The sequence below is a fragment of the Morone saxatilis genome, unplaced genomic scaffold (genome assembly GCF_004916995.1).
Source record: "Morone saxatilis isolate NCDOM2014 unplaced genomic scaffold, NCSU_SB_2.0 Contig18, whole genome shotgun sequence".
Lineage (NCBI taxonomy): Eukaryota > Metazoa > Chordata > Actinopteri > Moronidae > Morone > Morone saxatilis.
In genome coordinates, this window is record NW_023339740.1 from 3,810,177 (window position 1) to 3,823,015 (window position 12,839).

General features: G+C 41.5%; 1 protein-coding gene across 1 annotated transcript; it reads right to left on the minus strand.

Annotated features, from left to right (window-relative positions):
- Nucleotides 1-87: 87 nt before the first annotated feature.
- si:ch211-112f3.4 (EF-hand and coiled-coil domain-containing protein 1) lies at nt 88-7,987 on the minus strand. Its single transcript, XM_035662192.1, has 9 exons — nt 7,161-7,987; nt 4,679-5,132; nt 4,448-4,582; nt 3,058-3,137; nt 1,970-2,111; nt 1,724-1,877; nt 1,468-1,584; nt 595-664; nt 88-509 (listed from the first exon to the last, which is right to left on the minus strand). Exons 1-9 carry the CDS (start codon nt 7,768-7,770, stop codon nt 340-342), a joined length of 1,932 nt encoding a protein of 643 aa, XP_035518085.1. The 5' UTR covers nt 7,771-7,987; the 3' UTR covers nt 88-339.
- Between the last annotated feature and the right edge of the window lie 4,852 nt (nt 7,988-12,839).

Below are 12,839 nucleotides of genomic sequence, written 5' to 3' on the forward strand. Positions count from 1 at the left end.
ATCATTTAAGATAAATACAATCAAACCTATGACCATTACACTGACTAATGATAAAGTAAAGATATAGAATGATGCTGAATCCAGTTATGTTTCATGATGTCAGAGCTTTATATATTAACTTACACAATGAACAAAGGGTTCTAAAAAAAATGTAATCATTCAAATTAAATAGATGCAAAATAGAACACATATGGATTGTAGTAAATAAGTAAATAAGATTATTTTTTAAATACACTGAATTAGTTAAAACAATTAGGATACACAACATACATGGGTGCAAACAGGCAAAAGATAAAGAAAGTTAAAGGATCAACTAAAAGTAGCACCGCAGTAGCTTATCTAACAGGAGATGAGCAGAGGGTTGACGCTGCTGGTTTGACACCCAGAGGATGGAAGCAGGAGTTTCTCTCTGCTGTCTCCTGCTTCATCGCCCCCTCCGTTTCCAAGGAGATCCCTGGAGGACAGGCGGACACAGAGGGCGTCAGCTACCTGCAGGACCTGAGACGGACCTGGATGGGCAAAGCGCCAAGAAAAATGTAAGCAATGAGCAACACTAAAACATGAGTACTCGGGCAACTGGAAGATCAGACCTACCGTCCCCGCTCCTACTGCACACGTCCAGAGTATCCATCACAATCTTCCCTAGGGCCCTGCGCGACACGTTCTAGAGAAGCAGGGAAAGAGAAGCTTTACTTTCTTTTTTTAGTGAACAACAATAAACATGAAAAATGTGTACCAAAAGCAAAGCAGCAATAGCAACAATCCCACAAGAACTCACAAAATCAATAACATAAACACATTACATACAGTATATTGACCAGCCAAATACCTTAGTTAGATCATTAGAGTGGAACTGTATGGAGGCCCAAAGTGTGCAATGTTAAATAAATAAATATGTCAATAAGAAATAAATAATCACATAATGTTAACATAACATACATACATTGTGTGAAATGTATAAGCCTACATATCCATTAACACTTTTATTTTATGCCACTTTACTCACTATTCATAAGATCACACATGGCCTCTCTTAAGCTAAGGTAAACAGCTACTACTAAATTTAGCCTGTTAGCTAGCACAACAGCAATAAAGTATTTATAAAGTAACTATTGAGCTGAGAGAGGGTGCAAAAGGTTCATAAACAGTCTTTCTTTGTGATCACTCAGCTAACAGGTGCTAGCTAACAATGCTAACACCAGAGAAGGTCAACCGTTGAAGATGACTTTTGAACTTTTTGGTATTTTCCTACATAAAAGGGGAAGAAGGTAACTAAAATCATATTTTCTTGCCATATCAGCCCTGTGATACACTAGAATCAATGAAAACTATGAAAACTGGAATGGAATAAACACTAGATGGCACCGAAGAGGTGCATGTGTATGCCTGAGGTGAACAGAGTGTGTGTGTGTGTATTCGTGTGTGTATGCGTGTGTGTATGTGTTTGTGTGTGTATTGTGTGTGAACCTTGTTGCGTAGCTGTAGCAGCAGTGTTAGGGCATCTGCGAGTTTCTTCTCCAGCAAAGACAGACGTGTCTTTTCTTTCTCCCTCAGCCTCGTCTTGTCCTCCTCTTCCTCGGGCCTCTGGCAAACAGGAAGTGAAACAAATGAATTATTCTATCCTAATCTGACATTAGGGTTAAAACTGTTTGTAACCTGGTCTGCAGTTGAAGCCATTCAACTTGGCATCTTAACTTCTCGTTATCATCTCTCTCTCTTTCACCTTTTCTTTTTCACAACCTCTGCTTCCCTCTGGCTGCTCTTGGTTTTGTCCCTTCCAGCTGCAGCGCCCCCTGTTGTCCTTAAAAGTGCTGATGAGGTTTTTATCATGCAGGTGACTCTGAGAGGGAAGCTGGTGGACTGCATGGCTCTGACATCTGGAAGAAGAGACGAGAGAAGTGACATCTGACATTTGGAATGGAAACAGGTGTGCGCAGTGGTGGTGAGTGTGCCTTAGATGTTAACTAACCCTTTGCCACAGCTGTGCATCCGGCTCATGTGCTTCTTCCCCTCCGACAGGCTGCACTGTCCTTCCTCCCTCATCCCCCGGTCGTCTTCCTCTTCATCAGAGGCAGCTCTACCCTCCACTGCTCTCTGCAGACACTCTGCATCTGCTAACAGGACAGGCATTGACTCTAATGTTCTGTTGCAAAGCATTGGTGAATAAATGATGTTCTGTGTGCCCTATAGACCTTTTTCACTGCAGACATCTTAGCTCGTCATAGCAGGGAAAGCACAGGTCTAACAGTGCTACTCTAATCTGGACGTTAGCATCACAGTGGTTTCTTTGACGAAAAGAAATTCGATTTTTCTATTAGATTTTGGATTGTTGGAAGGCGAACAAAGGTTTATGATACTTACACATTTTGTTCAGCAAGATAATCTTAACAAATGTACACCACTTTTATGATTGTCAGAAGTAGAAAGCTAATGCTGTAAATAAACTACACCGCAGTTACATGACTTCAACATCCCCACCACAATTAAATCTTGTATTTATCTAAGTTTGAGTTAGAACTGTTTACAAGACTGTGAGTATATCCACAACAAGCTGTGAAGGCGGACTAGTCGGTAGATCTCCGCACTTTTTAAAGACACACTTGAAAATTCACTTGTTTGGTATTTACTGACATATTTTATGCTGTAGAACAAAGCGTGAAAATCCCTTAAGTTTGTGAACCACAGACCTTATTTCAGACATCTAACCAAAAACCCATTCAGTAAACCCATTGACTTTAAGGCGAGGGAGCCAGAGGTGCTAAAATGCTAACTCATTATTCCAGCAGCACATTATTAATGACGTTAAAAATGACTTTAGGTTCTAGGCTCCTGCTATTGTGCATGCTGGCTCACTGTCAAGGCTTAGCCTGTCACCTGTGTTTTTCTTACTACGACAAAATGTCTGCCGTGACAAAGGTCTGCTGCAAAGCTTTAAATATATCGCCAGATGGGCTCAAACTAAATGTTGTTCGCCATTGGAGGGAGAACTATGGATCAGCTAGAACACACTCTTTATTCCTAATTGCTCAGTGATTCATTTATTTTACAGTCACTCACCTGTCTTGCTGCAGACATCTTCTGTTCCGATTGGGTAGGTCTGTTGATGGGTGGGGTCAGGGATGCAGATGCATTGGGATCTGAGGTTGGTAAAGGAAGAGAACATGCCTCACATATACTGACAATCAGATAATACTGTGGACAGAGACTCCTTCGTTTGTGCATTTGTATGTGGGTTATCAAACCTGGTATGTATTTCAATCACTGGCTTAGACCCCTCTAATGAAAGCTAAAACTACTAAAGCCACCTACTGACAACATACACACAGCCTGTCACACAAACTTTATTTGACTAATAAACTTTGCCACATGTTTAATCTGAGCTACATGTGCACAACTTTTAAAACTGATTTCTATGTATTTGGCCACCTGGGGGCATCAGAACAAGCTGTAACACAAAACTGACATATTATTCCAGTTGCTTGTTTGTGCACCCAGCAGACACAGAGCAACAAGAGTGGGAGACTCAACCCTAGTTGAAGTTTTAGTTAGCTGTCAGAAACAGAGCGCACTCTTTACTCTTTGCAGTCTTTTTCTACACAAGTATCTGAACTTCTTCTTAAGTGAAGAATGTGTGTACTTTTGCCACCTCTGGGTAGTGTTCAGTGTTTTCGGTCAGTTTCAACCTGATGCTTGTCCATAATAAGCTGTAGAGATGAGGGTATCTACACAGGTGCATCACTATGAGTGACATCTTTCACATTACACATTGTCATTGGATTAATTTGTAATACAATTCTTTGAAAGCATCAGAGCAGGTTTGAACTCTCAAATGCATTGTGGATGTGAATGAAATAAATCTGTGTACAATCTGGTCACTGTGTATGGTTAGAGTTTTTGTTAAACATTAATGCAGTGTGGTTTTTGAAGGTTAACCCAACTCTCTGACTCAGAATGAGTCAGTCAGTGTGTGTAATTTAAGCTGTGGCTTTAGTGCATTGAATATCAAATCAGCAGAGCACAGAGGCAAATGATGTGTAAATAGATGCACAAACATGCCAGTGCACTTTTCTCCACTCACCAACCAGAGTTGTTCTGATGCCTAAAATGTGATATTGCGTATCAGCAAGTACACACAGCTGTGCACAGATCGGATTTTTTACTTTTCTTGACTAGAGAGAGGGAAGATGACACGCAGCAAGGACTCAGCCTTTTGCACTGCTACTTCCCAGCAGTGTCCTATTCGCCATTTGTATCTCTCTACCAGGCCATACAACAATGATAGCATTCATACAAGTTTAGTTGTATGCTTGTTAAAATGTATTGGATCATGTATTGGACTGGTACTCCCTTAATGGCCAATTAGGAAAGTTCAGCTATCCAAATCTGTATCAGGACAGAAGATATCAAAATATCTCTACCCACGCCCCCATGTAGTCTTTGTATGTACCTGTACTGGTGTAGTTCGGTCTCCAGCTGGGTGATCTTGGACTGGAGCTGTGGCACACACTGGGCCTGCTCCTGGATCATCCGAACCCTCTCAAGCCCCAAACTCAGAGCCTCCCTGGCCTCCTCCGCCCGCCTCCTGATGGGGATCATCCAAGATCATCAAACCATCCTTCTATTATCTATCCACGCTTGCACTCAAACAACATCCACTTATGTTTAAAAAAACTCCAACCTGATGTGAGCGTTCTCCTTCCTCAGTGCAGACTCCACCCCCTGAAGCTTGCGCACCTCCTGGTACGCCCATCGCAGCTCCTGCTCCAGACGCTCATTGAATTTGATGGCCTCCTCCAGCTGCCCATCACGCGCGGAGCGGATCAGCTTCAGCTCCCTCAGAAGGGGGTCCTTGATGTCCCGTCTCCTCGCCACCCTCCTCGCCCCTTCTCCTCCAGCGCTACTGCACTGCCCTTTAATTCTGAGTGTTGGTACCAGTTTTCCCTGAATGAGAGTGATGGAAGTCGTGGTCGGAGTTGAAGGAGTTGAAACTGTGGAGGTGAAACCAGAAGGTGAGGGCAGGGCGCGGCTCCTATCCCGTCGCAGGGCCACCTCCAGGGCCAGACAGCGAGCGTCGCTCCCCTGCAGCGCCGAGCGGAGGTCCTCCACCAGTTCCCTCAAAGCTGCTACCTCATCTGGAGAAGAAGAAGAAGAAGAAGAAGAAGAAGAAGAAGAAGAGAGGTGAAACTTGGTGAAAGTGAAACCAAATCACTGCTCATTTCAAGGATTCATGGGTCATTGTTTTCTCAGTTAAATACTGATCCAGTTACAGGAATACCCAGTTCCAGCAGTATTTCAGTTCAAATGTAAATGAATTGTCCTCTGAAGTTGATGTTCCTGCTTTAGTACTTAAGTCTTCACTGGGTTTGCCAGATTCATTTCACATTCCACACTGTTTATAGTCCCTGTTCAGTGAATCTACTGTACTTTACTTGAGTATTTCCATTTAATACTTACTTTTATTCATCTACTATACCACATTTACACTACACCAACTACAACAGTAAAATCCAGTTTACACTATATTGTTTCTTTTTCAATATGTAAAGTAAATTATCCACCATTGGAATATTACTATTGGAGAAACGGGCACTGGTGGAAAGTAACTATTACTTTTGCTAACTATGAGTATATTTACTCAAGTACACTGTAAATCCCGATGAGTTAGTTCAACTCAGACTGTTTGAAAAAAAATGGCATTAAACCATTCAAGTTTGTTTAGTCAAACAGCTTAAGCATGAAAAAATACAGTAACTCAAGTATTTGTTAAATAACTTTGGTAAATTAAGGTAATTTACCAACTCCATTCAGTAAATTGAACTTAAAACTAATAAGTAAATTACAGTCATATGCAGCATTTCTCCAAACTTATTTAAAATGTGTCCACAGCATTTATCTATTATATTAATCTATATCTAGCTATATCTAGCTATAATAAAGTAATACTAACTTTATTACATTTTCTTTATACAAATGTTACGTAAGTTGCATTTACTCAGTTTTCTTCCAATAAAGCAAATTATTACATTCCCTGTCAAAACAGCTGACATACAATAAAAACAACTTACAATGAATTCATAATCAAAATGATAGTTAGTTGTTTTACAAATTATTCTGTTGTATTTGTTTGTTTATTTGACAGGGACAGTGTACAGCTACTTAGCTGCACCAGAGTTAGCTATGAGCCATTTTACATCTGTAGTCCCTGGGCAGGAAACGTCTATGTTAAGAAATTAACACAATTACAAGATAATGCATATTCACTATGCAACAGAAACATTAGCAACAATGCCAATATTTTTAAGACATTAAAACACCACCACCACAACAACAACACTAGTATTTGCATTTTGATGATGGGTACATTATTGGGTTGATTTTAGCCATGATGTCATCCTAAATTGTATAGGTTGGCACAAAACTCACAAAAAAACACAAAAAAATGTTACGTAAAGGTTATCACTGTTAAAGACTTAAAGACTCTCAGATGGTTTTATTTAAATACCTGTTCAAGCCTTCAGATTTATCTTGTGACTCTTTGGAGGGGCCGACCCCTAGGTTAGAAACCACTGCACTAAACTAGCTAGTATGTAAAGCAGTTCAAACTAGCTGCACCTCCACCAGCTATACAGCAGTAAAATACTGATTACACACTGATGCATCAGTATTATGTAACTGTGTATACTGTATAATAATAATAATATATCAGTCGCAGGGGGGCTTTTTACAGAGTGAGTGCTTTTTATGCTCTAAATACATTTTGTGAAGACTTCTGTGCTTTTACTTAGGTAGGATTTTGAATGCAGGACTTTTACTTGCAATGGAATATTGAATTGGTATTTTCTGTCTAAGTAAAGGATCTGAGTGGAGAGTGAAATCACATTAAAGTGGGGATGGTCATATGTTGGTGAAGAAAAACCAAAACCAAAATTAAGTAAGTTTAAATGAATTAGTGCTTAATCGCCTACTTTCCTACTGTACTGATTACTGCTCTGTGGATTCATAAATAGCAGCCCAGATTAGGCAGTTCAATTATATATGTGCAGTTATATATAGTCGTTGAAAAAAAAATCCTATAACTGTAATAAGCTTATGCATGTGCAGCAGAAATGCAGTAAGATCACAGGGGGGATTTTAATGCATTAACACAGCTGGTACAGTACCTGAGTCGCGGTGTTCTGCGGTTCGACCTTTCATTGATCTGTTAACGGCTCCATTCTGATCCCTCGTCAGATCGAAACTCACACATTTTCTCCGTCTGACACGCGGCCACCGGAGCCGGATCTGTCGCTCCACCAGCTCCGTGTCCTCAGTAACGGGCAGGCGCCAGGCGCACTCCCCGGTGCCTCTGCGCGCACTGCGCACACGGAAATACCCACAGAGCCGCGAGTGGAAGTCTTTAAAGGACAGCTGACAGGGCAGACCAGAGCACACATCCCTAAACTCTTCATCCTCCTCTTCTTTAAATCCATCTCCAGTTCCTTCCTTTCCTTTCATCGCCCTCTTTCCTTTCTCTGCCCCAGTGAGTCCCAGCACGGCGCACAGCGCGGTGAAGTCCTCCGACGACACCGTATCGTCCCGGTTGGGGTAGGCCAGGTGGTGGAAGACCTCCTGCAGGTATTGGTCTATTCCAGTGGCCAAGACGACGATCTCGTTTTCCACGCCGGGATCGGGACAGTGGTGATGGGCCAGGACGCTCCGGAGCCACTCGCTTTTACGCGCTGCTCGCGGCGAAGGCTGGAGGCGCTGCAGGGACACGGCGGTGCGCTCCATGACTGCACATAAACTGGCTACCTCTTCTAAATGTTACCAAGTTAAAATCAGTCGGGTCCAATTTCAAATCAGGCTAGAAGCACGTTCCTGTGTGGTTTGCGTAATTCCCTGGAAACCTCACCTTGGATTCCTTTCCGGCGCATCAAGTCTAGGTAGGATCCCCTTGGTTGAGAAAAAAACCCACTGCACCGACTCCACCCTTTTGTGTGCACAGTCTGGCCGTGTGTGTGTGTGTGTGTGTGTGTGACTGTACCAGTAAGGCGCTTTTCACCGCTTACAGTTGAGTAGGCAACAGAGTGGGGCCAATTTTTGGTTGTTTGATCTCTATTACAAAAGTGGATCAAGTGTCACCACAGAGAGTTTTTGAGGTAAATGATATCATTTGCAGAGACTTGGGGCATTTTGTGGCATCTGTCATCCAGAGACAAAAACAAACCACAACAATCCAGAGTGAGTTATGGTGGGTTTCAGTTGGCACCTTTACCAGAATGAGTGTCCCTGACTCACCGCCTGTATAGCAACAACAATAAAAAGAGACTCCTGATACTCTGACTGCAGTTGCCCACTTCTCATCAGCAGGCACACATACGTTCACTTGGAACTCAAAAGTGATTTGAGCAACACCCAGCGGAAATACCTTTCCCCACCCTGACCACCACTTGTCACACACCTGACAGCCAAAACAAAGAAGGTGTCTTGATTACACCCACCTAGGCATGACTAGACCACACCACACTAGTTACACATGGATTACACTCCACTGCTGCACTTAACTATAAAATAACACACTTCAGTATATCACAACTAGTGCCACAGTTGTGGAAATCACTTCTCAAGAAAACATTCCTACCTTTTGCCAGTTTCGGCTTCTCAGTTGTGAGGAGTTGCTGCTTTTATGTGAATGTACTGTCAGTTTAATATCTTTGGGATTTGGATTGTTACTCAGACATACGTCCCGTTTGGCTCTGGGAATTTCAGAGCAGCATTTTTCATTATCTTATCACTTTTTATATACAAACACAAAATTTAACCAAAAACAAATATAGCTGCAATGCATATAGTCAAACAGCAGTAAGCGCAAAAAGGATGTGCACACTCAGATATAGCTCTTTCAAATCCATTCTCTGCAGTTGCACATATGCTGAAGAAGGGCAAGCTTAAATATTCACTGTACTCCCCTTAAATCTTTGAGCTGATTTTCATTTGGTGGAGCAGTTTTGACTTTAAAGTAGTGGAAATAAATTTTAACTGTTAAACAGGAATTGCTCGACATCTTGGCAACTTCCCGTACTTGCTGGGAAGATCAATAGCACTCTCATATGTGTTGATTAAATAAACGATGAAGCTGGTTAGCTTAGCTTAGCATAAAGACTGGAAAAAGGTTAACTGATAGCCTGGCTCTGAAACAAAATCCAGATCACTTCTAATGCTCACTCATTGACACATTATATCTTGTTTGTTTAATCAGTACAAAAACTGAAGTGTAAAACCACGTGCAGAGACCAGCAGAGACTTATAGCTTTATACTACTACAGATATGATCTTATTTTCTAAAATATCAAGCTATTCTTTTAAGTAAAAATGTAAAAAAAAAAAAAAAAAGATTATTTTTGTTTGTTTTTGGCGGCAAAAATTTCACAGGGTATTATGATGGCTGCATTCCACCACACATCATTCATCGGTCCAGGAATGGAAACGTGTGCCCATCTCCCCTTGACGGACCTTTTTCACAGCAGCCATTTTGACATGAAATAGTAGGGTAAACACAGGTTTTACCAATGACACTAACTGAGTTTCTTTTTCATGTAGTGTAGCAGACCCTACATATTAGCCAATATGTACAATAGCACGTGGAACCTTGATTCTTGGTATGATTGGGCTCAGTCATACCCTGTGTTTACTCTATCTATTATCTATTTCAATAATAGTAGAATAATTCAAAGTGACTCACCAATACTACTGAAGATTAGAGTGTCTAGAGTTGGCGACCAAACCTTTTCACCTTTGCATACCGCACACTAATGGACTGGCTAGCAGATGAGTCACCTGAGCCCACAGTGGGAAACCTCAGATATTATTTAGTCTTTGTTTTGGTTTCCCGCACTAATCTAAATGTGGTCGTAATGCAGCACTCGTAGTGACTCATCCGGGGTTTTTACCTTTGAAAAGGTGTGTGAGTGCACTGTTTCAGTCGATGCTACTTACAGTTAGAGATAATGTACTGTACTTTGGCCAAGACATGCAAATGCATTCTCTCAAAAGCACACAAATTGTCCCGGAGATATAAAAAGTCACTTATCTCCTGTGGCCCGTTTCACAGACATGTGGAGGCAGGCAGAGCTTAGTTCAGGTCCTCTGGCTGTGTCTTAGAAAATGTTTTTCCTTCTAGGCTGCCAGGAAGAATCTGTGATAAGACAGTCAAGGACAGTACAGTTACAGATACACATTCATATTATTTTTATATAACACATCAATGTACTGGTAAATAAAACTAGTGTATACCCCTGTTTGTTCATCATACAGCAAACATTGGCAACGTGTGGCAGTCTGGCAGAAATCACATCTTTGTATATGGCGTTACCTAATAGAATCTATTTTCATGTAAATGTAAACAGATCTTAAAAACTCTTCTGCAAAGAAAGGTAGAAGTTCGGTTGAGTTTATGTGGCACTACGCTACAAACCTATACGCACAAACAATACCCACCCACAGGGAATAGGTATGCCCTTTGGTGCTGCTATATAAGTTCACTGTCAGCTGTCAGTCAAATCTGCAACCACACATCCATTACCAGCGGCAGGAAATAACAAAAAATGGGTTGTGCACATCAGTCGTCACCTCAGGGTTTTCATAAAGATAATTCAAGTTGCAGTATGTGGGACCCTCCCTCTGCCCCGACTGGTGTTTCTTTGGAATTAAAGCTCTTGTTTCTCCATCGCGTCCAAAAAGAGCATAGGCTTAAATAAATCACATAATAGGTGTTTTTGGTGAGGGTAAATGCTCACTTTATCTGGGTCTTCATATATGTTTGTGTGTGTGTGTGTTTGTGTGGGGTAACCAGTAGTTAATGTGTAGCTCAGCACTAGTCCCTTCAGTCTGTCCCTGTCGTGGTGCCTCCCTCTGAGAGTCAGTCCTCCAGCTGCCGCCTGCTCTGGGTGAAAGGACCTGATCTGAAAATGAAAGGATGGGCAGCAAGAAGAGAGGGCTGTAAATAAAGGGGAGGGGTGTGTGTGTGTGTGCTCATGCATGCATGCCCGAGTGTCCTGTTGTTCACCTTTGAGGGGAGGAGTGAGGCAGTAATAGTATTGATAGGAGTTGGGTTAAGGCTTTGTGTTGGCTGCCATATGCTCCTCTGAGGGTCAACAAAAAGACAAATACGCCACACACTCCCAACACACACACACACACAATTTGATCGATTCTCAAAACACGATAGATTTTTATATTTGAAGCTGTTTAACCTAGTTCTTTGTACGAAATGGACAATTTTCCTAAAATTAGATTAAATTAAAAAGAAATTGCAATCTATCGCCCTCTGATATTACACTTATCACTAATATATTGGCCCAATATACTGAATCGTAACCTCTATATGTGATAGTTTGTTCCCAGATTCTTGCCATACACAGCCTAGTTCAGCCAACCCAATAAAGGTGATTATGGCACGACATATGTGTCTGAGTTTACAGGAAAGAGGGTTATGAACTGGTAGGAAGATGTAATTAATGGTATTTGTTCAATTGTTTTCAGTTTTACAATTAAAGCTTTTTAAGTATTCTTGTCAAGGGCATCGCTGCAGTATCATAGCCTTTATTTTGACTACTGTCAGGTCTGGACATGTAAAAGATTCCAATAAGAAAACAATAAGGACATTAAACAGCCAAACAGTAAAGTTTATCAGTCCTTCAGTCCAGCGAGCCTCTAAACTGTCCCAGATTGGTCAGATGTCTTTGATATGACCTTCCGATTATTTGTTTTTGTAGATCCTAAAACTGTGACATTGTTCTGCCACTTAAAGGACATCTGTCACTTTGAACCCAAGCCACTGTCCTCTGTGTGTTTGTGTAAATGTTATGGAAGTTTGTGTGTGAAAGTAAACAGTCCTCACATGGAACGGTCCTCTTCCGAAACCACTCCGATTCATCTAAACATGGCAATCTGTTGATAAGATGAGGAAGTGTGTCAACACAAGCCTTGACAATGAGAAATTAGGTTAAGGGTAGAAGAAGCCAGACTCGGACTTCACTCTTTCAATGGGATGTTGATTTATGATCTGTGGTGTGTTTTTGTGTGTGGTGTGTGGGTGGGTGGTCCTGTATCACACACACTCCGATGTGTGACAATTAAACATTTTCCTCATTCCTGAGGATATTGAAAGGAGCGCTGGTTCGATCCTTTTGAGCTGTTCCCATCCTGTTGTACAATGGTCATGGCTGAACGCATGCGCCTAAACACCACTCCTGCATTCCACACCTTAACACCTCTCACACACGCCAATTTGCCAACTGCATTCAGCGAGCCAGTGAAGAGCCTGGATTAAGAGAGCAGATGAGACATGTGGTCTACAGGTAAGCTTGCTCTGAACTGCTACAGTCAACAGTGTTCTGGTGTGAGTACACACACCACACACTACCTAACATCATCTGATCCTGTAAAACTAAAAGTAGCCTTCAAACATTTTTCAATGTTTTAGCTTTCTGGGCGTTCACACGTAATCATACAATACATTTACTCCCTTCATTTAAAGGCATCAGTAACCTTCCATCTCACCACACAGGGACACAACACACAACACATACACATTTACACTTCCCCTTAAAGGTCCACTTGTGGACATTTAGGCAAGATCAATTGCAGAAATGAATATAATATTCAGAACTTATGTTTTCAGGTTATGTACTAATCACCTTGAATATTAGGAACTCATTGGTTTGGTCAGTGTGTTTGCCTTTCTAGAGTTCTTTGCATTGTGTTTAATGGCATGTGTAGTTTGTCCTTGCATTTTTAAGGCAGGTTAGATTTTGTTTGCATCTAGCGGTGAAGTTGCAATTTGCAACCAACTGAATACA

Bases quoted from the DNA above. Each gene is read 5' to 3' on its own strand.
- si:ch211-112f3.4 (XM_035662192.1), bottom strand. From the start codon at position 7,770: ATGGAGCGCACCGCCGTGTCCCTGCAGCGCCTCCAGCCTTCGCCGCGA. The intron at 5,133-7,160 runs GTACTGTACCAG...CTTCTTCTCCAG, and splicing joins CGCAGAACACCGCGACTCAG to ATGAGGTAGCAGCTTTGAGG. The intron at 1,585-1,723 runs GTGAAAGAGAGA...CCTGTTTGCCAG, and splicing joins GAGGTTGTGAAAAAGAAAAG to AGGCCCGAGGAAGAGGAGGA.